The 25,336-nt window shown below is 47.8% G+C and overlaps 1 protein-coding gene across 2 annotated transcripts in view; it reads left to right on the top strand.

Moving 5' to 3' along the window:
* The window catches only part of LOC122209455 (nodal modulator 1), a 55,752-nt gene that overhangs the window by 3,910 nt on the left and 26,506 nt on the right, over positions 1-25,336 (top strand). For both annotated transcript variants that reach the window (XM_042921305.1, XM_042921304.1), the window contains exons 3-16: positions 491-536; positions 3,316-3,416; positions 4,386-4,492; positions 6,309-6,381; positions 8,805-8,957; positions 9,515-9,652; positions 9,988-10,077; positions 12,648-12,753; positions 12,943-13,093; positions 17,680-17,854; positions 19,756-19,897; positions 21,125-21,256; positions 22,279-22,415; positions 24,137-24,224. In XM_042921305.1, the coding sequence (XP_042777239.1) occupies positions 491-536; positions 3,316-3,416; positions 4,386-4,492; positions 6,309-6,381; positions 8,805-8,957; positions 9,515-9,652; positions 9,988-10,077; positions 12,648-12,753; positions 12,943-13,093; positions 17,680-17,854; positions 19,756-19,897; positions 21,125-21,256; positions 22,279-22,415; positions 24,137-24,224 (1,639 nt within the window). The remainder of the gene's footprint in view (positions 1-490; positions 537-3,315; positions 3,417-4,385; positions 4,493-6,308; positions 6,382-8,804; positions 8,958-9,514; positions 9,653-9,987; positions 10,078-12,647; positions 12,754-12,942; positions 13,094-17,679; positions 17,855-19,755; positions 19,898-21,124; positions 21,257-22,278; positions 22,416-24,136; positions 24,225-25,336) is intronic.

Here is a 25,336-nt window from a genome sequence, read left to right as displayed (position 1 = left end):
CTCTCCCATAGACGTTAACGTGGTGTCTCGTGATTGGTTGGATGGGGACTTCTGGGCAGCCAGCTTCAGCCCACCACATCCGAAGGGAACCAGACAGCCCACAGCAACTTAGAAGGACACAATATATATTTGGAATTTCTTTTTCTTTTTTTTTTTCAAGTTTATTTATTTATTTTGAGAGAGAGAGAGAGCACGAGTGGGGTAGGGGCAGAGGGAGGGAGAGAGAATTCCGAGCAGGCTCCATGCTGTAAGCACAGAGCCTGATGTGGGACTCAAACCCATGGACTGTGAGATCATGACCTGAGCTGAGATCAAGAGTTGGACGCTTAACCGCCTGAGCCACCCAGGCACCCCTATACTTGGAATTTCATTGCAGGTGTGAAAACGCTAGATTAAATGGTAGCCCTGAAGTAAATTAAACTAATTGAAAGGTCATTGGTTTTCATTTCTCTACCTTTTCTCCCCGCCCCCCCACCCCCGACCCTTTTAGGGAGATTTCATTCTGAAGATCGAGCCTCCCCTAGGGTGGAGTTTTGGTAAGTTAACTGAATAGCCAGACATACTCTGTAAAGGATTAGATTGTGTGCTGAATATTAATTTAAATTGTTGGAGTGCGTACACTGTTAAAATATTAAGGATACATTTCTAGTGTGGAACAGGGCTTTTTCCTGTTTGCTACTATATATATACACTTTTTTATATACTTTTGAGAGACAGAGTACGAGCAGGGGAGGGGCAGAGAAAGAGGGAGACGCAGAATCTGAAGCAGACTCTAGGCTACGAGCTGTCAGCACAGAGCCCGAAGCAAGGCTCGAACCCGTGAACCACGAGATCCTGACCTAAACCAAAGTCAGAAGTTTAACTGACTGAGCCATCCAGGCGCCCCCCACCTGCTTGTTACTTTAGAGTAAATTGGATTTATCTTGGACCTACCTTAAGGTTTTCTGTCATTTCTCTTAAAATAGGCGTCCTTTCTTGAATCTGCCTCGGGAAGCTCTGCTTTTGTAGTTTCATTCATTAAGTGGCAGCAGAATGACTTCTAGAGGTCAGGAGTGGGGACTTCTTTTCCTGTCCTAGGATGGCTTCTTTCTTAGCCCCCTGGGGCATTTTTAGTGACTTGATTGAAATATTCAACGTCGTGAGATTTCACGTGAAAATCCAGATCTACTTCTCTTAAGAGATCACAAGAGGGGCGCCTTGGTGGCTCAGTCGGTTGGACATCTGACTTCATCTCAGGTCATGATCTCAGTTTGTGAGTTCAGGCCCCGTATCAGGCTCTCTGCTGTCAGGCTGTCAGCGCAGAGCCCGCTTCAGATCCTCTGTCCCTTTCTCTCTGCCCCTTCCCCGCTTGTGGTCTCTCAAAAATAAATAAAAACATCAAAAAAAAAAAAAAAAAGATCACAAGATCTGGCATCCTTGGGCTTTACTGGCTCTGTGACAACCTTGGATAAGTTACTTCCCCCTGGGTTGGTGTCTTCTCGCTAGGGGGTCAGGAAAGGGCTCGATAGGGGGTCAGGGGAGGGGTTGTAGCTGCCTCATGGCCTGTCTTGGAGATTTAATGGGCTAGTGTGTGTACGTGCTGAGAAAGGCTGGCACATAATTAGTAGAGAATAAATACTTAAAAGCATTCTGCACACATACAGACAAAAGCTCAAAACTTTCCTGATGTGTCTGCCTTGTATCAGAGCTGGAGATGTGGAACGGAATGGGGTTGAGATAAGAAGAGAGGGCTCTGCTTTGTCGTGGCTTCCAAGAGTGGATGTGTGTTTATCCCTGTTCTGTAGCTTGGGGAGGGGGGGGCTGGGGTGCTGGTTGGTTCAGGCCATCTTGCTCCTGAGTTAGAGGAGGAAGAATTTAGTCCCTGCCATCAAAAAGGGTAAAGTGCAGCTCACATGGCCGAGAGCTAGTGTGGCTCTGTGAGGAAAGTTCTTTTCCAGTCCATAGCTGGGAGGGACCTGACCTGTGCCTTCCAGAAAGCCGGAGGTGGAGGAAACCCAGCATAGGACTAAAGCAGAGGTTACAGATTCAGCACGCTGTGGGAGTGTTTTGTTTGAGCCCCCTCCCCTCCTGCCCACTGGTTTCTTCCTCTTGACATTGGTAAAGACGTTCATCTGTATTACCTGTAGCTTTTGTTCGCTCATTTGATTTCTTTTGTGAGGTGTCTGTTTAAGTCTTTTGTGCATTTTTTACTGGCATCTTCTCTGTGTGTGTGTGTGTGTGTGTGTGTGTAATTCTTTACCCAAAATTCTCCTGATTTTCCCATTTTTTTCTCTACTTACCATTCTACATTCTTCCTAACCTTTTTGTTTTAAGTTTATTTATTTATTTTGAAAGAGAGAACATGTGTGCGGGGGAGGGGCAGAGAGAGAGGGAGACAGAATCCCAAGCAGGCCCCACGCCGTCAGCACAGAGCCTGACGCAGGGCTTGAACTCACAGACTGCAAGATCATAACCTGAGCTGAAGTTGGACACTTACCGACTGAGCCACCCGGGCGCCCCTCTTCCTAACCTTTTAAAAGCTTGAACCCTTGTTATGATGACCTCTTCAGTTTTTTTAGACAAAATCAATTAGTTGCTAATACTGGAAATTCTGGAGATAGCACATAAAAATCCAGGTTTCCGTTTTTTTGTGAGAAAGTTGGCATTTGGTGCAAAGTGAGTAGTGGCTTCCCCTTTTCCATTCACCCTAGGCCCATGCGGCCTGTCTCCCTGCTTGGTTCCTGTGGGCATTGGAGCTTCCCGTCCCGTTTTGCCGTGGCTGCACTCACGCACTTGGTCAGGGGACAGTTTGGAGGCAGGCTTTTGCAGGTTGAATTGGGGCTCTGTCACTCACAAGCTCTGTGAGTTTGGGGAGGGGGGTCCTTTAACCTTTCCTCGTGTCAGTTTAATAATCAGTTGGAGGCGTTTTTACCCCCTGCTCACGTAGTTGTGAGGAACACATGCACTTAGCTCCGTGTCTGGTCCGTGGTAAGCATCCAGGAACTGAAACGATTTGGTGCGTCCTGAATTGTCACTGAGGCTCTGACATACGGCTCAGCCGAAAGACTGTCATCAAAGCATATCATCCTGCGTACGCTGTTTCACCCTGGGGTGGGAACCTGGGTGTCCGGGGAAGAGGTCGGGGGGAGACCTTCCTGCATACCTCCTGGTACCTTTGGAGTTTTAACCCTGCGCGCGTGGTAAGTGCTCAAAAATAAATGAAAGTTAACTGGTAAGAGGTGTTTTGCCCGGGCACATTCACCTTACGTCAGCACTAAACTTGCTGTTGTGTCTCGTATCCTGTTTGTTCCCTCCCCTCCCACCTTCACTTCTCAGAGCCAACAAACGTGGAGCTCTACGTGGACGGCGTCAGCGACATCTGCACAAAGGGCGGGGACATCAACTTTGTGTTCACGGGGTTCTCTGTGAATGGAAAGGTTTGGCTCTGGAAGATTGTTCTTTTTAATGGTTGCTCTGTATTATATACTGCGTCCTCTCTTAACCTTCTTTATATGGGGCGAGTAAGCCCACACGGGACCCATAGGTAAGCTTCAGGAGGGTGGAATTTCATGTACAAGGTAGTGGGTGTTTTCAGGGTCAGATCTAGGTTCCCTATCATTCTTCCACAAGGGCGCTTGCGAGGGAATGCCAGGCCATTCCCCTGTAAAGGCTGCTGGCGAATAACTGCTAGGGCTGGCCTTTCGTAGGGATGAGGACAGGAAGAATGGAGGCCCCAGGCCGGGTGGCATCTTGTCCTCACTGAGGGAAACCCAAGCTGGCCTCTTCCAGACAGGATTTGCGTTTGCTTTGGCCCCTCCCCCAGGGGCTGTCTCAGTAAACTGGATTCTCTGAGACTTTTCTGGGCCCCCCTGATTGTGTGAGTTTGGAGTGCTAACCCGTGCGAATGGCAGCTTCGAGCTCAGATTCTCAGGGGAGTTTTTTTTTCTCCCTCCATCCGGCACCAAGGTTGACACGTGCAGATTTCTTTGCTGTCCTTTTCTTCCTGGCGAGTTCATTTCTCCTTTACCTTTACACCGAGAGTGAGGCGCTCACCCTTGGATGAGGCAAGGTGGTCCTGGTTTCATGGGTGAATTTCTTGCTAGGGAGGAGGATCATGGATATTGTTTTCTTTCTCTATAGAGACTGTAGAATAATGGTGTCTCTTTGGCTGATGGTGTCTTAGATACAGTGAAGCAAAGTATTATTTCCCTGTTACTACTCCCTCTCTCAGCCCCTCAGCTCTCCTTGGGAAGGGTCTCCGTGACTGTCTAATCTTTGTAAAGGAGTCTTGACCCCAGGAAGGATATAAGCTCCATGAGGGGGGGGGACATGAACGGGCCGTCAGTTCTGCTGAGTGGAGAGAGCTTTGCACCTGGCTTCAGTCCTGACCTCCTTCTCCTCACCAGGTTCTCAGCAAAGGGCAGCCCCTGGGCCCCGCAGGAGTTCAGGTGTCTCTGAGAAACACGGGGACCGAAGCGAAGATCCAGTCCACCGTGACCCAGCCTGGTGGAAAGTGAGTTGTGCCCGTGTCATCCTGCCTCACGGAGAGGGGGTGCTGTTACTGGGGCTGGAGGAGCTTCAGGTATAGGGGGTCCTGGGTTTAAATCCTGGTTTGGACTCTTCAGGCAAGTTCAAACCCTTTGTCTGTGAAAGAAGTCATCTGACTTCTCTCCTCCAGCACTGAGGAGATGAGTTAAGGTCTCTACAGTCCCTCCGGCAGTGCCTGGCACATAGTAGGCCTTCATTTAACAGCTGTGGCTGGCTCTGGAGCCTGAAAACCTGGGTTTGGGTCCTTGTTCTCCCACTTACTGGGTTTGGTCCCAGACAAGTTACTTAATACCTTTGGGCCTTAGTTTTCTCATTTATAAGTGATGGTGGTGGTGGAGCCCACCTCCCAAGGTTATTAGGAAGATTAAATTAATATTTTTATTTCAAACTGCCTGGTGTGGAATATATGCTTAATCGTGTTAGCTCCATATAGATTTGCTCTATTATGATTTTTAAAAAATCATTTCATCACTATTACATGAAAATTATTTTGTAGTTTGAAGCGACAACTATTTAAATTAACCTTGTTGAGTCAGATTTAAAGCCATTTATTTAATGGATCTATGTCGTCAAGTTGTAAGTGTTAACAGATGTGCCAAGATTAATTCAGAATAGTTCCAACTGATAATTTTGAAAGCATTCAAATCATTATTCCTTCAGTATACAAAACCAACTTAACTGCAAATTAGAAGTTGATAATGAATCTGTTGGTAAGCTATCCAGTTTCTAAGTGAGGGTTGTCGAAATTATTTTTCAGTCTGGGGATAACGTTTACTTCTACTTGATTGAAGCCTGCTGGGGGAGGCGAGGCTTCCATTTTCTCTAGACTAGTAGTAGTTTGCTTTTGACCTCGCTGGGAAAAGTGACCTGAACTTGTTGAATCTCATTCCTCTGCACTTACCTAAAACAGTGATCTTACCCTGCAGAAGTAGAGGTTAAATCTCACTAATTGCAAAATCCAGTAGTCATTTCCATTTTACTGTAGCAAAGTAGCAAAATACCACCACAGGAGAAGAAATTAGGTGGATTTTTGATCGTCCATTTCACTAGAGTTAGCCCTCTCGTCGTCTGGGTTTTGCGCTTTGAAAGGGTTAAATATATCAGAATCCTGCTGGTGGCCTTCCCAGCCTCATCTCCTGTCACTCTGTGGCTGGTTTGCCTACAGCTACCTAACTGGTCTTTGTCAGCACCTGATTTCATCACAGTAGTTTGTGCAAGAGCCCAGAACGCCTTTTTCTCTGTTTCTGCTAACACATCTAAACTCTCCGGCACAGGATTCAAAGCTTGCTGTCATTTGCCCTACCAGTGTCGTCAGCATCATCTTGTGTTAGCGATGGCCTCAGCCTGTCGGATCTGTTCTCTCTTCTTTACACAGGACTCCTCCCTTCCCACTTCTGTTCCTTTGGCACCCCTTCCCTTCTCTATGCCTATTCCTGCCTAACGCCTCTGTCAAAATGCACTTGCAAGTTCTGTGACTGATCCCTGGCTAAGCCACAGTGACTGGTTCTCAGATCAGAAATCCTTGGGGTTTAGGAGAAACCTAAAACCTCCTTCCTGTCAGCCCACAGAACACCTGTTCTTATATACACGAAGTACTCAATAAGTGCTCCCTGATGTGATTTGTACAGTGAAGGATTGAATTTTGTTTATGCTCATTTAACCAGCGAATGACCAGTTTGTGATAATTTGAACATTATTTTCTAGTGCTTCCAATACTAGTCATAAATTAGTATACTTGGGTTGTTTTGAAAGAAAGTTTATTGGCTCTTTGTATGTCTTAGGTTTGCATTTTTTAAAGTTCTTCCTGGAGATTATGAAATTCTTGCAACTCATCCAACCTGGGCATTGAAGGAGGTGAGTATTTCATTTATGTTGATAGCTGTGCCAGCAGTGTTCTGGTTTGGGGACAAACGTACGGATTTCAGTTCAAGGTATGAAATGGGTTTATGGTTTTTCTGGAAGTAGATGAAAAATGACAGTGCTACTGATTGGTTTGGTGGTATTTATAAGATAAAACTCAGTGTAGCAGATGTTGCTTATGTTGCTTTTGGTTTTAGGTGACAGTATTGCCTTCCTTCTGTGAAATAGGTCTGCTATTAACTGTAGCTATTTTAAGCTGAATCAACACCAGAAGGACCCGATTAGATTTATTTGTTGTTCTTTTTCCAGCCTGAAACAGCAATCTATAAATACACTTAACATTTTAGAAACCTGTTGTACGTGTGCCCAAGGAGAATATAAAAGAATGTTTATTGCAATTTTGCTTGTAATAGCAAAATATCGTAAGCAACCTTGATGTCCTTTAGGTGGAGAGTGGTTTCATCACACAGTAGAATTCTGTTGGACGGCAAAAATGAATGAACCAGAGCTACGTAGATCAATAGGAGTACATTTAGAAACATAAAGTTTGGGGCTCCTGGGTGGCTCAGGTTGTTAAGCATCCGACTTCGGCTCAGGTCATGATCTCACGGTCTGTGAGTTCGAGCCCCGCGTTGGGCTCTGTGCTAACAGCTGAGAGCCTGGAGCCTGCTTTGGATTCTGTGTCTCCCTCTCTCTCTGCCCCTCCCCTGCTCGCTCTCTCTTTCTCTCTCTCTCAAAAATAAATGTTAAAAAAAAAACCATAAAGTAAAAAAAAAAACATAAAGTTGAGGGAAAACGGCAAGTAGCTGAAGGTAAGGAAACACAGTATTGTTTAGATAGTCGTGACAAACATTCAGGGTACTTCCCATGTAGACAAAGCCTGAAGCTGTGTTTGGGAATGGCAGACACCGAGTCCGTGGTGACATTGACATCCATAGAGGGAGGCAGGTGGGGGTTTGGAGGTACGCAAGGTCCTGAATTTTGTTTCTGCTTTTATTTCTTCAGCTGGTTAGAGTGTATATACAGGTGTTCTTTAGGGTAGTCTTCATATCTTTTTGTTTGATGGAAATCGTTCGTAGTAAAAGATCAAAAAAAGGAAGAAACAGACAAGGTGAGCTTTTGTAATCTGTGGAAAAACAAATTGAAGAAGGATCTAAAGGACATTTCATCATGTTAACTTTTATACTAGTTTTGAGACTGTGTCTCATTTTTTTTTTAATTCTTTTTTCTTTAACATTTATTTATTTTTGAGAGACAGACAGAGCCTGAGTCGGGGAGGGGCAGAGAGAGAGAGGGAGACACAGAATCTGAAGCAAGATCCAGGCTCTGAGCTGTCAGCCCAGAGCCTGATGCGGGGCTTGAATTCATGGACCGCGGCTCGAACCCATGAACCGTCAGATCATGACCTGAGCCGAAGTTGGACGCTTAGCCAACTGAGCCACCCATGTGCCCCGAGACTATGTCTCATTCTTGCAAAAGAACCATCAGAATCATTATTTCTGTTTTTATTGAAAAGGTTTTATGCATGTATAACAGATAGTAGGGTTTCACACCTAGACTTCTCTGTATACTGTTCATGCCTGCCAGTTTTCAGGGTTTTAAAAAGGTTTTGTTTAAAACTCATGGCTTAAAAAAAAAAACCAAAAAAAAACAACTCATGGCTTATACATTCTGATTAGGATAAGTTTTAAGGCTTACATTGTTAATTGTATGCATAAAGGAATTTGAGTTTATTAATATAAAATTGTGTTTCGAAGTAGGGTATGCTGCTAAACATCAGGATAAGGAGTGTCCTTGGGGGGTAGTGCCTTGGAAATGAGCGTGAGGAGGCTTCTGGGTGCTGGTTCCATTCTGTTGGTGGGTGCTAGTCACAGGGTGTGTTCAGTTTGTGAAAAATCACTGTGCTGTACACCTCGAACGCGTGTGTTTTCTCCGTGTAAATTGTGCTTTGGCAGACAGCTTTAAAAATGCATGTATCTGCACCAATAAATACGGAAAAAAAAGTAAAGTGTGCTCATTTAAAAAAATTGGAGCAGATAGAACAGCATGGTAGCAGGAGTGATAACAGAGGTGGACAATTTGGAAGGTGGAAAAATGTGAAAAAGTAAAATGTTACCATGCCAAGGAAATCCTTCTTTTGAGCGCAGTAGAGAGATAGAGAGCAAGTAGGGAAGGGGCGGAGAGAGAGGGAGACAGAGAATCCCAACCAGGCTCCGTGCTGTCAGCACAGAGCCTGATTCGGGGCTCAGACTCACGAACTGTGAGATCACAACCTGAGCCGAAACCAGGAGTCCAGAGGCTTAACTGACTGGGCCACCCAGGTGCCCCCTGTGACTGTTTTAGCTGAAGCACGTCTTCCTGTTGTTGAACATCCTGAGGGGTTGTTGCTTGGGAAGTTAAACTCCCCTCTTCCATAGGCGAGCACCACCGTGCGGGTGACCAATTCCAACGCCCACGCCGCCAGCCCCCTCATCGTAGCCGGCTACAATGTGTCTGGGTCAGTCCGCAGCGACGGGGAGCCCATGAAAGGGGTGAAGTTCCTTCTCTTCTCATCTGTAGTATCCAAAGAGGTAAGTAAAGAAAAGTGGACAACAGACAAACTTGTGGGCGGGGCTGCGGGCTTACAGACCAAGAACACACTGCTGAAAATGTAGCTCAAGGTGGATGTATTGTCTCAACGTTTAAGAACACTGTGTTTCTCGGTTGACTCCCGAGAAGCTGAGTGGCTTTGATAGGAGTGGACTATGTCAGAAAGTGCACAGGCCCTGAAATCAGTCCGACCCAGGTGCAGACCAGTCCCCACCCTGCGTCTTGCTGGCTGTGTGGGCCGGCCACTTCGACTCCCTGCGCTCCATTTTCTTGTTGAGAGTGGTGACCCGTCATTTATGAAGACACTCATGTCATTTTTTTCCAAGGAGACTGTGCCAATTTTTAACTTCTCACCTTGAGTGTAAAAAAGTCCGTGTTCCTTTTATCTCCAGTACTATGCCCTGGATTTCAGAAATACATATCTCGTGACATAAAACTTAGAAAAATTTTCCAATAGCATGGCCATTTGCTGATGACCAGAGCACATAAGTGGAAAAGGAAGTCATTTTCACCCTCCCTCCCCCCACCCTTGGCACAGGATGTCCTGGGCTGCAACATCTCACCAGTGCCCGGCTTCCAGCCCCAAGACGAGAGTCTGGTGTATTTGTGCTTTGTGGTCTCCAAAGAAGATGGCTCCTTCTCCTTCTATTCCTTGCCAAGTGGGGACTACACTGTGGTGAGTGGAGGAGATTTGCGTCTGGGAATCTATGGGACTCTTACAACGCAGCAAGAATCAATGCCATTTGGGTGTTAAAAGGAGTAAATGATTGACCTGCAGTTTCATGACCATTTTATGTAGTGTAATTATTTAAGATGAGATTCTGACCCTTTGGTAATAAATAGCTGGAAAAAGTTTTGGCCTTCCTCTTTTAAGATCGGCAACAGGATTAATATTTTGTCTCTCAGCTTGCCTCAAACCGCTTGTCATTTGTGGCCTGTTGGGTCAGTTATTAATATTGATGGTTGAATCTTGTTGTTGGCCCTTGGTAATGAACAGACCCTTCCTTCTAGATCCCCTTCTATAGAGGAGAGAGGATCACCTTTGATGTTGCTCCTTCTAGACGTGACTTTACAGTGGAACACGACAGCCTGAAAATTGAGGTAAGACCTGCCTGCCTTCTGGAGGGACAGGTGTCCAAGTTGCCCACCCTGGGCACAGGCGTTGCAAACGTGTTTAAGAATAAACAACCAGTATTGTATCTGTAAGGGCTAGGCTGCTGGGAAAAACAGAACCTGGTGCTCTGTTCCAGTTTAGCCTGGGATCCACTCTCAGTAATTTGCTCATCTGAGAAAATTGGAGCCTGAGTTATAGCTACTTTGTGCCATGAGATGTATTTAGTGTGTGCCAGTGCCAGACGATTCAGGTACTGTCACAGGGGTGGGGGTACAGTGGGGACCTAATGAGACACAAAATTCTGTTCTTTCAGACCTCAGTGGCTCTGATAGGTAAATTCACTAGTGTATCAGAAGGTGATAAGTGTTGTGTAGAAGAATGAAGCAAGAAGGAGGTGACACACTGAGACGGGTTGGGGTCTTCCAGGGTGCCCTTGGAAGTCCTCACCGTGAGGGTGGTGTTTGAGCAACAACCTGAGGGGAAAGAGGCAGGGTGGGAAGTGTTTGAGACGGGGGGAGTGGCAGGTGCAAAGGTCCTGAGGCCGAAGTGTGCCTAGAGGGTTTGAGGAACTCCAAGGAGGCCGGGGTGGCTGGGATAGAGGGCGTGGGGAAGGGAGAGATGACAGGGCAGATAGCACAGGACCTGGCGGGCCACTGAGGTTCTGAGCAGAGGGGAGGTGTGATTCCTCAGGCTGTCATGTTGAGGAGAGGTTGCAAGGGGCAAGGTGGAAGTGAGGGAGGGGTTAGTTAGGAGGCTGTGGCCATGAACCAGGTGGGAGCTGAGAGTTTGGACTGCAGGGAGGGGGTGAGTGAGAGGTGACAAACTCCCTAGATCCTAAAATAGGTGGTAAATGTGTTTTCCATCACATTTTATGTTTAATTACAGAAGTAGATAATGGTTACTGTAGAAAATTTGCTAGATAGAGCAGATCCCCAAAGAAAATAGTGGTCTCCAAAAACGGACCTCCCAGTGTTACAGTTATTGAAAAAATTAGATTTTAATCACTTTCTTTTAATGTTACATTTGAAAGTACTATGTTAAAGTAGCTTAAATTGGTAGGAGCTAGCTTTTAGGTCACATGCTCAGTGGGGTTCTGACTGCTTTTTAAGATTCCGTAAAGCACTTGATTGTTTTGTGCACGCCGGAGTAGGCAGGGGGTGAGGAGATGTCCTTGCTTTTGCTTCAGGGGGCTGGCAGAGAAGGATGGGGCAGGTGAGCGGGGAAGGACATTCCCAGATCTCAACCAAATGCAAGTTTTTGAACACATGAATAAAATTTCAGGGTGCGGCCTATGAGCTGCATGAGGTCAGGAGCCATCAGAGCGTTATTCTTTATTCCTACTGTGATTTAGTGCCTGGCACATAGTAGGTGTCTCGTACAAGTAGCTGTTGGGTGAATATAGGGATCAGTATGTGGATAAACCACATCTTGTTGGAAGGATCAAGAGGGGCTTCCTGAATTTTAAAAAAGCCATTTTATTTGAAATTCTCTCAAACGCTCTTGTATGTATGCATGCATGCGTGCCTTCATTCATTCAGGAGCGATTTATTGAGTGCCTACTATATACCAGCTGACTAAGAAAAGGTCCCTATGTTCATGGAGCTTGCATTCAATAGGAGGTGGACAAACAATAAGAAATCAAACAAGGTCACTTCAGATAGTGGTAAAAATCTGACGAAGCTAATGAAACAGTTTAGCGTGATAGATGGTGACCGGCCCTGGCAGGAGGCAGGGCCCCTGAGATGGGATGGACAGACAGGGAAGGCCTCTCGGACAGAGGTGCTAACGGTTTGAGCCCAAACCTGAGTGGTGAGAAGGAGAGGCCTCCGCCCCGATCTCCACGTGTGGGAAAGAGTGATCCAGGCCGAGAGAGTAGCTGGTGTAACAGGCCCACGTGAGGCGTGCCTGCCGTGCCCAAATGTGGTCAGCTTGAGGCCCCAGAGATCAGGGGGGCTGGAACAGAGCGACTCCAGGGAGAGCAAAGCCATGGCACTCATGAGCGGGGGCACAGACACGTGTAAACCAAGCATGGGGTATGGCAAATGAGGAAGGTGGCCCGGGTGGAGGCAACAAGGCCATGAATCCGGGTTGTGGTGGGAAGAGACTGGCGGGGGTGGGATGCAGAGAACAGATAGGTGTCGGAGTGTGGGGAGGGGTCCCAGGTACGCTGGGGCTTGAGGTTGGGAGACTGGAGGGTGGTGCGGTTCAGCGGAACAGGGGGCATTTGGAGGGGAGGAGGCAGCTGGGAGCAAGGGTGGGGGGCTCTCTCTAGTTTGACTCCGTGAGCTTTAACTGGAGGAGTAAACTTCTAGATCTTTGTCGTTCAGTTATTTGACAGACATCAATGTGTTGGGAATGTAAGAAAGCAGGTGGACCCCGGGGAAAGCACAGCAGTGTGGGAGCAGCGTGAGTTGGGGGGCCGGGAGGGGCCTGGCTGGCACACAGGGCTCCCACATGGGCGGCTGGGCTGAGCGGTGGCATCGCTGACTGGTGGCGTGAGTGAACCAGGGAGGCTCTTGCGCTCAGGCACCTGCAGACCTTGTTCTTCATCTTCCAGCCCGTGTTCCACGTCATGGGATTCTCAGTCACCGGGAGGGTCTTGAATGGACCTGAAGGAGAAGGTGTTCCGGAGGCAGTGGTCACTCTGAATAACCAGATCAAAGGTCAGCAGATGCGTTGGCCCCCGGGACTGTTTGCCAAGGCTGGTTTTTGGTCACAGAGAGAAATGGAAAGGAAACCATCTTAAAGACTGTGAAAACATGCCAGCTTTTTGTCTCAAGCATTCTCGTGGAGACGGAGCGGATATACGGTTGTTTTTGGCTCATCTTCTTTTGCATGTTCTTGTTTTATAGTCAGAACAAAAGCCGATGGCTCATTCCGCCTGGAGAACATCACGACTGGGACATACACCATCCACGCTCAGAAAGAGCACCTCTACTTTGAAACTGTCACCATCAAAATTGCGCCTAACACACCTCAGCTGGCTGACATCATTGCAACAGGGTAAGGTCATTGTGTTTGTTTTTGGAAGTACCAGCATGGACGTTCGCAGCCACGGGAGAACAGAATTACCTTTAATCTGACTGTGTGTTTCTGCCAAGGATCCACATCGGGTTTTAGACACCTGCGAGAAATCCAGGCTGGCATTCTTAGATTAGTGCTGGGCCGCCTGGGGGGCTCAGCCAGTTGAGCGTCTGACTCTTGATGTTGGCTCAGGTCATGATCCTGGGGTCATGGGATCGAGCCCCGGATGGGGTTTCGTGCTGAGCCTGGAGCCTGCTTGGGATTCTCTGTCTCTGCCCCGCTCCCCCACTCTCTGCTGTCTCTAAAATAAAATGAAGAAAAAAAAAATCCAAAAAGGTTAGTGCTAAGTTTTATAAACTAAAGGTACTTCTATGTAGATACTTAAGGAAAATCGTTTTGCTTCGAAGTTAAAATGTGTCTAAGTTAGAAGAAGATCTCTCATGTCTGACTCCACATCTCTAAGACCTTCCATGGCTTAACTCTTGAGGACTTTGGAAGATAGTACAGTTGCTTGGGAAAAGTTTGTTATAAGATGCTTCCGGTCACTGTCAGAGTTCTTCCTCCTTTGTTGTATCTACCTTGAGCACGTGAGGGGACATCCGGTGGTTGAATTTGTGCAGTTCTGTCCTGTAGTGATGCAACGTAGTACAGAGAACCCTGGAGTCAGACATCGGGTCCTTGTCTCCCCTGCGTGGAATGTCTAGCCTGGGCTGCCACCATCTGTGTCTGAGACAGCAGCAATGCTCACTGAACTGTGGCTTGAACGAAGCGGGGCAGGGTCTCCCAGGGGAGAGGCAACTTGAGCAAAGGCTTGGTGTGTCTGGGCAGGACGAGGAGAGTGACGAGGCCGGAGGGGCAGATCTCAGAGGACGTCTTCACACTCCCACTGGAAGAACGGGGTTTTCTCTACCAGGGGTCTGGCGGCCAGTGATCGATTTTGAGCATGGAGGGTGACACGGGTTAGGTTTTCGTGTTCACTGAGGCACTCCGGCGGCCGTGTTGGAGGGTGGCTGTGAAGGGGACAAGACTGGGGCACAGGTGGCGTGAAAACAGACTTGCTGAAGGCTCACCTTACAGGGAAATCAGGGACAGGTTGGAAAAGTATTTAGGGGTTCACGGTTTGAGAAGCAGGATGGCTGTGGGCAGGGCAGAGGAACCCCTCAGGTGACAAGGGTTCAGTCGTGGCCTCTGGATCTGTAGTACCACTAGGTGGAGCTCTTCACTAGGTGCCCGGATAGATGGTAATTCGGGGAGACGGGGCCAGGCGGCCGCCAGGAACTTAGATGTGTAAGAGCAGGTAACAGTAGACCAAAAATGGAATGCTGGTGTTTGAGGGGCGGCCTCGGGAAGATCCAGGCAATGGGGTTTAAGTATGCGGTGGTACCTGACGGTCAGGGAGGCCCCAGAGCTGAGCCCTGAAAGCACAGTGCATTGGCTTGGTCACTGAGGAGGCCACGGTGACGTTTTCTGTAGACAGGTGGGGGTCAAAGTCAGAGGTTCTGTGGCATCTGGGAGACAAGTACATCGCCAGTGGAACCCGGTACTTCTGTCCCTATTGCGCTAGAGCTCAGAAAATCATTTTGGATTCACGCCCTTCCTCCTTTTCTTTCATAAACATTTTTGGGCAACTACTCGGGGTGAGACCCTGTGATAAAGACTGGGTGTGTAACAGTGAACCAAACTAGCAAGACGGAGATGGGGCTTTCGTCTTCCTGGGGAGACAGGCTCGAGCCTGAGTAACTTGTGGTAGTAAGTTCCAGTAGGTGTGCAGGGAAGGGGGCCGGGGCCCAGAGAGGACCCTCACTGGGTCACTGAGACCCGGGGGGACTAACAGTTAGCTAAGTGAGGCTTCCCAGACAGCAGGAACGGTGTGTTCCAAGGCCCAGAGGGGTGGGAGAGGAGCCTTCTGGAAGGTGGCCAGCGTGGCTGGAGGCAGCTGGTGAGGTTAGAGAGCCTGAAGTAGGCTGTGGAGGTGGGCTCTTCTCCCCGCCCGTGATGGGAAGCTGTTGAAGCGTTTTCGGCAAGGAAGCAGTATGGATCAGGGCATTTAGAGTAGATGTTTTTTCTCCTGCTCTGGCCGCTCTGTGGAAGAGGGATGGCAGGGAACCCAGAGTATCCATGGAGGGACTCGACAGGAAACGGTGACAGTTGTCTGGAGGGGATAGGGTGGTGGCAGGTCCAGGGTACCGGCAGGGGAGGACAGGAAGTAGATGCCTTTGACAGATAATGTGGGGAGGGGGTCGGCAGACTGGTGCTGTCGGGGTCCCAGATTTCTTTTTTGAGCAACTGTGTAGATGGAGGAGGTGCTGTTCACGGAGATGGGGGATGATATTCGTATTTATTTTTTTCTTTAAAGTGGAGTATTTGGGTCGAAAGAGAGAAAAACGACATTTGTCGAGCATCTTTCGAAAAACTCATTTTCCTTTTGGGCCAAAATAACACATTTGCCCTTTAATTCATTCATGTATCTTATTTAAAAAACAATTCCCAATTTATTTGAGAAGGAAATGCCTTGGCTTCTGTCCAAGTGACTATGAGAATATAATTATCTTGTAATGCATCAAAATCATCAGTTTCTGAATAAACGTATTCACCTCTGATGAATTTGTTGACACAAATCAATTTTTGAGGGCTTCAGTGTAACACAACACTGTCCTATTTAGTTTTTTTTTTTTTTAGTTTATTTTTTTTAAACTAAAGCCAATGTGCATTTGAGGTTTGGGGTAACTGGATAGTTATCTTTGAGACTACGAGCTAAAACAGGTGGGATGGGTAAAATATTTAAAACTTTGAGAGACAAAGAGGTTCAATTTAGAACAAAAAAGTGACGTTACCCATGACATGTATATAAATTAAGACATCGTGAAAGGTCCTTAAGAACAACTCACCAATTCGGGCGCCTGGGTGGCCCAGTAGGTAGGCGTCCACCTCTTTGGTTTCAGCTCGGGTCACGATCTCACAGTTCATGGGATCGAGCCCCCTTGTTGGGCTCCTTGCTGGCAGTGTGGAGCCTGCTTGGGATTCTGTCTGTCCTCTCTCTGCCCCTCCCCCTGCTCGTGCTCTTGCTTGCATGCACGCTCTCTCTGTCATAATAAATAAACACTAAAAAAAGGAAGAAAATAGCTCACCCATATCCCCTTCCTGTCCTTTTACTCTCAAAGTGCCCAGTTGGGGAGAGTGAGAACCAAAATGTGTGCCTTTAACTCTAGATCAGAGGCCTGCACACTTCCTGTGTAAAGGGCCAGAGAATGAGTATGGTGGGCTTCACGGGCCATACGGCCTCTATGACGAAACCCACCATGGCCAATTCATGAATGACTGGCGTGGCTGTGTTCCAGTTAATCTTTATTTAGCACGCTGAAATTGGAGGTTCGTATGATTTTTGTGGGTCAAACTATTCTTTTGATTTTTCCGCCTCTCTTTTAACCCTTCAGAAGTATGGAAGTAAAAGTGTGAACACCCTTCTTAGCCCACCGTCCATCCAGAAACAGGCAGCTGACTGGATTTGGCACGTGGGCCCCTGCTCTAGATTGTGAGCTCGTGTGGCAGGCTGGTCACTTCACTCTGCAGGCACGACTGGCTTGTCACCGTTCTTAGACCGCACACACAGCTTCCCACTGTGCTGTTTTCTGCCATTTTTTATTTGCAGCGGGTGGGCATTCTGACGTCGTGTGTACTCCCTAATTACCCAGCATCGAATCCAACTTACTCTCTTTCTGTCAAAAGTAGCAACTGACTTTTACTTAAAGTGATCCATTAGGATTAGAAAATACAACCTTTAGTCAGCCGAAGATCCAACTGGAGCCTCCAGCCCTGTGCATTATTACACTTCAACACATCAACTGACTGAGAAACGAAGACCGTCACTGTGCAGGATGATGGTCTTGGTTGGTCTTCAGCAGCGAAGGGCCGCGCCTTTCACGCGCTTCTCCGGGGACACTTCGCAGCACTTAACACGCTGCTCACTTAGAGCCTCCAGTGTGAGTCGTTACCTGAATAGGGCCTTTCAGTTAGAAGTCGCTTTGGTGGCTCCTGGAGTTCTATTTTGGCTTTGTAATTTTTTTTAATTTAATTACCTTTTCTGTTCACATCTCCCCAGTTGCTTTTATCCACGAACTGTATGGAATGACAGGCGAGGAAGGCGTCTTTGATGACGCCGCCCCGTTTCGTGGCCCGGGCAATGCCACAGCGTCAGGCTCCTCACAGCTCTTGCGTGTAAGCCCAGCCCACGTCCTCAGTCCGAGGCTGTTCCGCCATCGATGATCCGCTTTACCCGAAACATTTTTATCATCCGCAGATTTTCTGAAAATGGCTTCCTCGGTGGGGGATTGCCCCATCCTGGGCTCCCACTGTGCCTTTTCCCGTACACAGAAAGGGGTTCAGTCTTCCCGCCAAAGGTTGTTTTTTGAGACCGCAGTCATTTAGGCTGCTTTTCTGTCTCTTTCTTAAGGTTAAACTAGTCCTGGGGACCGGGGCAGGAAGAGGGATGCGCAGCTGGGGTTGGTAAGTACCTCTCCTGTCACAACTGAATTCTCATGCCGGAATGGGTGGTCCCCTTGTTACAGGTTCAGTGTCTGTGGCCAGATATCAATCACTCGCCTCCCTGACACTGTCAAGCAGATGAGCAAATACAAAGCTGTCCTGTCGTCTCAAGACAAGGACAAGTCTTTGGTCACCGTGGAGACGGATGCTCGTGGATCATTTTGTTTTAAAGCAAAGCCAGGGACCTACAAAGTCCAGGTATGATGAGTTTTGTTTTGTTTGAGATAGTCGATATTTTACTTAAGGTATTTAAGGTATTCAGTGATTTTTAGAAGGATTATCATTAGCCGGAATGGAGTTACAGAAGGAGCGTTTCTGTCCCCAGTTTCTTTTTTTTTTTTTTTTTTTTTTTTTTTTAATTTTTTTTTTTTCAACGTTTTTTATTTATTTTTGGGACAGAGAGAGACAGAGCATGAACGGGGGAGGGGCAGAGAGAGAGGGAAACACAGAATCGGAAACAGGCTCCAGGCTCCGAGCCATCAGCCCAGAGCCTGACGCGGGGCTCGAACTCACGGACCGCGAGATCGTGACCTGGCTGAAGTCGGACGCTTAACCGACTGCGCCACCCAGGCGCCCCTGTCCCCAGTTTCTTATTTGAAGTCTTTACGTTCCCGCATGTCACGGTAGAGCCCGATGGGCACCCAGTATGAAGATGATACTCAGGCGTCTCTTTTTTCCAGTCCCGATGTTTGTCAGGAGTTACTTTCAGGCTGCCGATCACACCTGCACCTTCCTAGGCTTCTGGCTGCTATAGACTAGCCGTAAGTCCCAAAGGAGATCAACATTAACCCTTTACTGATGGCAGGTCCACAGTGCATGGCTTCTGGCCCCCGAGGCCAACATGGAGCTTGTGTTTTTCCACCTCGCCCTGAATACCATCTGATTTCTCCATCGAGGCAGGCACAGAAGCTGGGGACACCCTGGCCTGTGGCCTCACCGAGGGGGGTGAAGGCCTCAGCACAGGACGGTAGACAAGAGGTGGACAGAGCCAGAGGTCAGCACACCGTGCCTTTCAGTGCCACGGCCCTGCTCATGGGGAAGGCTGAGTCCCCGGGCAGCTCGGGCTCTTGTCTGTCCAGTCAGCTGCTGCTCTTCTGCCCTGAAGAAGGGCAGGTGAGGTGAGGGAGAGGGCTGGGAAGGGTCCCTCTGAGACTGTGCTCTCCCCCAGAGCAGGCAGACTCCCCTCCCTGAGGAGATGGGGTGGGAGGAGAGCGGTTTCCCTGCTTCCGCTGAACAGTGTGGTGTGAGTACTTAGCCCCTTTGCCAGTCAGCCAGCTCTTGTGAAGTTGGCCACATTGACAGGCCTTTGGAAGCCCTTTCGAAGCATAAGGGACTTGCCAAGGAAGGGCAACTTGGGGAGGTAGACTTCACTAGGGATGAAATAGCTGCCCACTGGACTCTTCCCCAGTCCTTCTTCTTAGCTCAGGCGTCCAGGAGAAAAGGCCTCACTCTGCCAGGAGCTCATCCACATAGCGTTGACAAGTTCATAGCTTATGTCATGAGTGACCTCAAGCCAGAAGGTTCTGGGCTTTAGTGCAGCTCCTCCCACCCCCCCCCCCCACCCCCCCGGGTACTGGTGACAGCTGTGCGCCTCTTTGGAGTCCCGCCAGATACACCTTTGTGCTTACCATGGCACGGCTGAAGGCTAGTTCTTTTGTATCTGATTAGAAATGTGTGTTCTTGGGGCGCCTGGGTGGCTCAGTCAGTTAAGCATCCGACTTCAGCTCAGGTCATCATCTTACAGTTTGTGAGTTCGAGCCCCGTGTCGGGCTCTGTGCTGACAGCTCGTAGCCTGGAGCCTGCTTCAGATTCTGTGTCTCCTTCTCTCTCTGCCCCTCCCCAACTTGTGCTCTGTCTCTCTATGTCTCTCAGAAAATAAATAAATGTAAAAAAAACAAACATTAAAAAAAAAAAAGAAATGTGTGTTCTTTCCGTGGCCTGTTTGAGGATTTGTTGTGATTATAAAACTCAGCCTAGAAGTGGACCTTTGTCCTTCAAAGTACTTAGCCTTGGGCCCAGGTGAATGTTCTGGTGCCCTGCAGGCCGGGGGAGCCGCAGCCTTGATGCAGACACTGACGTTGTCCTGTGTGTTCCCACAGGTGATGGTCCCTGAGGTGGAGACCAGAGCGGGGCTGACCTTGAAACCCCAGACGTTTCCTCTTACTGTGACCAATAGGCCCGTGATGGACGTGGCCTTTGTACAGTTCTTGGCATCGGTTTCTGGGAAAGTCTCTTGTTTGGGTAAGATGTCATTTGAAAGCAAGAACAGAGAGCTTCAAAGGAGTAGGCAGTTAGAAGTGGGATTTTGGTGAACTGTTCCTTGTTGGATAGTGTAAAAGGTGGGTCCATATTGTGTTCGATTCTTTCTAAGTGCCACACGGCGTCACCAGAAACATTTCTCTTGGAGCATTTCTGCTTTGGCTCCTAAAAGAACACGGGGTTTCTTGCCCAGCTCTTTCACTTACCAGCTGTGAGACAGTAAGCACTTACTCGACCAGCCTGTTTTTCTTCTGTAGCATGGAAACATTAACGGCTCTCAGAGGGTTTTAAATATGGTCATGTCAGGCTGTGTGGCACAGATGTTAAGAACGTGGACTCTGAAACCAGGCTTGTGGGCTTGAACCCTCACTGTGTGACCTGCAGCAAGTTACTTAACCTCTCTGTGCTTTGAGTCTCTCCTCCGTTATATGGAGATAATAACAGTACCTGCCTCGGAGGGTTGTCGTGAGGCTCAAATGAGCTAGCGCATGGAGAGCCTGTGCGAGTTTCTGGAACACAGTAAGAGTCATGCCAATCTTTGCTGTCACAGGTGATGTTATGATGATAAAGGGCCCAGTTCTGTGCCATTCAGTAAAGTTTCTTGATCTTTGTTCCTTTTGAGAGAGGAAGACAGAGAGAGAGAGAGAGAGACAGAATGTGAGCAGGGGAGGGGCAGAGAGAGAGACACACACACACACACAGAATCTGAAGCAGGCTCCAGGCTCTGAGCTGTCATTACAGAGCCCGACGTGGGGCTCGAACCCACGAACCACAAGATCACGACCTGAGCCGAAGCTGGATGCTTAACCGCCTGAGCCACCCAGGCACCCCAGATCTTTCTTGCTGGTTTTCTGTCTTCTTCTGGTGCTCCATAAATATCACTTCCCCTCTTTCACCTCGCGTCTGCTTTAGTAGGTGCCCTGTGACACTCTTCCCTCTCCTGATCTTCTGTGCCTTGCATGGGGGTACTCAGCAAGTGATGGGTCGCTTTCAACCTCGGTGGCTTCTTTATGTGGTACTAATGACCTGCAAGGGGGAGGGGGAGATGTCCTGGAATCAAGTAGACCTGTCCTGGCTTTGAAGGAGCCCTGCTGGCCTTGCCCTTCAGGAGGTAAATGGTGGCCAGCGGCACACAGAGGTGGAGGGTTCAAACCTGTGCTGGCGTTGGTGAGGGCAGCCAACTGAAGCCTTCCTATCTTTTCTCTGCAGACACCTGTGGTGACCTGCTAGTGACACTGCAGTCCCTGAGCCGCCAGGGCGAGAAGCGGAGCCTCCAGCTGTCCGGCAAGGTCAACTCAATGACTTTTACCTTTGACAACGTGCTTCCGGGAAAATACAAAAGTAAGAACCATAGGCACCAGCTTGTGGCCTTCACGTACTTCCTGTCTTTCTAAAATTTCTAAAACCCAGCTCTCAAATTGCATCCCAGCTATATACCTTTACTTGTTTAACTTTTCTTTGCCCCTTGACCTTGCACGTGCGTTGTTTAGCAATGGATGATTGTGTAAGAATTGATGTTCCTTCCATGCATAACTACCACCTTGTCAGGACAACCCACACACTTCTTCCGTTTTGGAAGGGGGCCCTCATTTATGCCGTTTTCACTCTAAATGCCAGAACAGAGCGCATGAAATATTTCCAGTGATGTATTCTACTACTCAGCAGCTGTGTGACCATGGCAGGTTACTTGATCTCCCTGAGACTCTGTTTCCTCTGCTAAAATAGGAGTAATACAGCCTTTCTGTAGAGTGCAAAACAAAATGAAATATAGTTTGTTCGGTGCCTGGCCAACATTGGTTCCCTTTTCCCTGCAGTTTGAAAACTCCATTGCCTATATTTCTGCTTCTTCAAAGCTCAACTTGGAGCTGGTGGCAATGAATAACTTATAAAGTAATCTTTTTTTCTGGGAAATTGTTTTCTATTATATCAAGTTTTGGCAGACTATGGCAATGGGGGCCACTTGCCTATTTTTATAAAGTTTTATTCAAACACAGCTGCACCCATTTGCTTACGTATCATCTATAGCTGCTCATATGCTATGAAGGCAGAGTTGAATATTTGACTGCCTGACCTGCAAAGTGGAAAATACTTTCTGGCCCTTTATAGAAAAAGTTTGTTGATCCTAAATATTTTTACTTGTAAGTGTGATCTTGAATTATTGTCAGTTTCTTTCTTGTTGACGTTAATGACCGTTGGTTTCATTTTCTCTTTAGTACTCAGTTGTTCTGAGCACGACTAGCTGTGTGTGTGTGTGTGTGTGTGTGTCTGCACGTACACATTTAAAAAAATTAAGTCATTACAGTTTTTGCTGAGGGAGGTGATATGCTCTATGCCCACGTGTGTCTGTGTTGTGGCTTTTCCAGTGAGCATCATGCATGAAGATTGGTGCTGGAAGAACAAGAGTCTGGAGGTGGAGGTTCTGGAAGACGATGTGTCCACGATTGAGTTTAGGCAGACGGGCTATATGCTGAGATGTTCCCTTTCTCACGCAATCACTCTGGTATGAATGGCTTGTGGGGATTCTCTTCTTTGGAGGGTCCTTTGGAAAGCAGGAAGGACCAGCATGCCAAGAATATTATAACCATAGTTAAGTCAGATTTACTTTTCTGCCCCTTGATTCTCCCCCTTATTTGGGAAAGCCTAGTCAGGAAGCTTTGTTTAAAGTCCCTTAGCAGAAGGATGCCTTGATTTGGGAGATTTTCTTGTCCTAGACCCACATTAAATTCTAACTTTGATTAGTGATTTGGGAAAGCCATTGATGTCGTGTAAAGTGTATTGATTTTGTAGCCCTCGGATCATAATGTCCACTTCTCAGTGTTGTAATGAAGTTTAAGTAAACCTCTTATGTATTTGGTTTCCTTGGTGAACACTACTATTGTTATTATGATTATTTTAATATTTATTTTTGAGAGAGAGAGAAAGGCAGAGCGTGAGCGGGGGAGGGATAGAGAGAGAGGGAAACCCAGAATCCAAAGCAGGCTCCAGGCTCTGAGCTGTCAGCACAGAGCCCGAGGTGGGCCTCGAACTCACGGACCGCGAGGTCATGACCTGAGCCGAAGTCGGACGCTTAACCGACTGAGCCACCCAGGCGCCCCAGTACTGCCAGTGTTAATAATAAGTACAGCTGAGTCAGTTTCTCTAGTATGTTCCAGTGCAAAGGACAGAGCTGCTAACATCTTACTGTCTTGTTGAGGTAGCTCCCTGATAGGCAGTGTACCACCTGGGTTTCAGGAAGGAGAACGTGTATAGGACTGTCTAGGTCCATTCATGAATTTTATAGACCTTTCTGGCTTCAGACAGTGGCAGATGTCATTGTCAGGTTCCAGTGGAGAAACTGAGGCAAACGACAGTGAAGCGATTGCTTACTTTAGACACGTGGAGGGATTGCCGCTGGTGTCTCCAGATCCTGTGGACGATTCTAACTGCTACAAATGCTCAAGAAGCAGTGCTGTCCAGGAGATGGGTCAGCTGATACCCAGTTGAGAGCAGGTGGTACACATTTAGGAAATTGTTCCTTCCCTTAAACTCTCCAGCAGGTTTCCCTTTCCCTTAGGATGAGATCCACATTCCTTCACGATGGCCCTTCCCTAGCCCAGACCTCCTCGTTATCTCTCCACCTTGCTCCCTGGGCATTGGCATACCAGCCTTCGCCGCTTCTGCACCAGGCTGGTTTCCTCCTCTGGGTCTTTGCACACATGTTTTCCTCCGCCTGCAACTGCATCTTCCCTGGAAATGCACGTGGTTGGTTTCCTCTCATCATTCAGGCTGTAGCCATAATGTTACCTGCTGAGGAGAGGGCCTGCCCTGAGCCCAGCAAGCTGAAAAGCTCCTGCTGTGATCATGCTTTAGCCTGCTTTCCTGGTCATTTTCCCCACCTCTCCATTACTATTAGCCGCAATCTAATTTCTTTATTGACCACAATGGATTTTCTGTCTTCCCGTATTAGAACGTAAGCCCCCTGAGAGCAGGAGCCGTGTCCGCCACCAGGACCCGGCCCTGGGTCTGTCACATAGCAGGTGCTCAATAAATATTAGTTGATTGAGTGAAAAAGAGCATGTTTTTGTGGGAAGTTTTTGAAGGTTTTTAATTTTCCTGTAGTGCCCAACTGCTCAAATGATTAATGGGTAAAACAGATGACTGGTTCAGAAACAGAAATATTATTAATCATCTTGGTGTCTCCGTCTCCCCTAGTAAGTCATTGTATTGGCTTTGGTCCCTTAGGAATTTTATCAGGATGGAAATGGACCTGAGAACGTGGGGATTTATAACCTCTCCAAAGGAGTCAACCGATTCTGCCTGTCCAAGCCTGGTGAGTCTGGAAGGATTGATGGGCTCTGAGTCAGAGAAATGGAAAGGCACCTGAGGATCATTGTGAAGGGCTTTTTTTTCCTACCATGGTTCTTTGTGTATCAGGCTATTGATTTCGGTTGTGGTTAGTGTACCCCTGTGTTTCTGTCTCTTTCCTCTGGAGGGAGTGCTGTTTTTACAGAGAGAATTAGAGCTGGGAGCTAGAGAGTGTTGCTGGTCTCCTTGGGTTTGAGTTAGGTAGAGACCACTAGGTCATTGCCCCTTGAAAAATACTACACCATTGGGCAGTGATCCCTCCTTAAAAGTGATCTTTTTAAGATAAAATTTGGACCATCTCACACCTTGCTTAAAATCCTTTGGTGGCTTCTCTCCGTTTTTACCAACTGTACGGAGGTACAATTTGCAGACTATAAACCTCACCGTTTACAACGTACGAGGATTTTTAGTAAACGTACTGAATTATGCGACCATACACATAATCTAGCGTAGAACATTTTCATCTTGGAAGAAGCATCCTTCGTGCATGTTTACAGTTAATCTCTGCCCCCAGCAACAGGCAGCCACTCCTCTGTGTTGTCTCTGTGGATTGGCCTTTTTTTGGACATTACTTACAAGCGAGGTCCTGCCATACCGGTATTTGGGCTGGCTCCTTTCACTTCGCCTGGTTTCGAGTCCTCGTGTCTTGAAGTTCATGTCGGAGCAGGTGTTAGTGGATTGTAGCTTTCCCTTACTGGATCCCATTGTGTGGATAGTTCACACTTTGTGTGTGCGTTCACCAGTGTGTGGCTGTCATGAACCATGTTGCTGTGAACATTTGTGTGCAAGTCTTTATGTGCACATCTGTTTTCCTCTCTTCTGGGTTAGAGGCCCAGGGGTGGAACTGCTGGACTATATGGTCAGTTGATGTTTCCTTGTCTAAGAAGCTGCTGGACTGTTTCCTGAAGGGGCCCCATGTGCCAGTTGGTACTCTAGCCAGCAGTGCACGGCGGTTCCTGTTTGCCCACATGTTCGCACCATTCGTTACTTTCCTCTTTGATTTTAGCCATCCTGGTGGGTATAAAGTGGCATCTCATTGTGGCTTTACTTTGCCTCTTCCTAGTGGGTAATTCAGTG

Source organism: Panthera leo, chromosome E3 (assembly GCF_018350215.1).
Source record: "Panthera leo isolate Ple1 chromosome E3, P.leo_Ple1_pat1.1, whole genome shotgun sequence".
In the NCBI taxonomy this organism is placed as follows: Eukaryota; Metazoa; Chordata; class Mammalia; order Carnivora; family Felidae; genus Panthera; species Panthera leo.
This window is presented reverse-complemented; position numbering and strand designations above follow the sequence as displayed.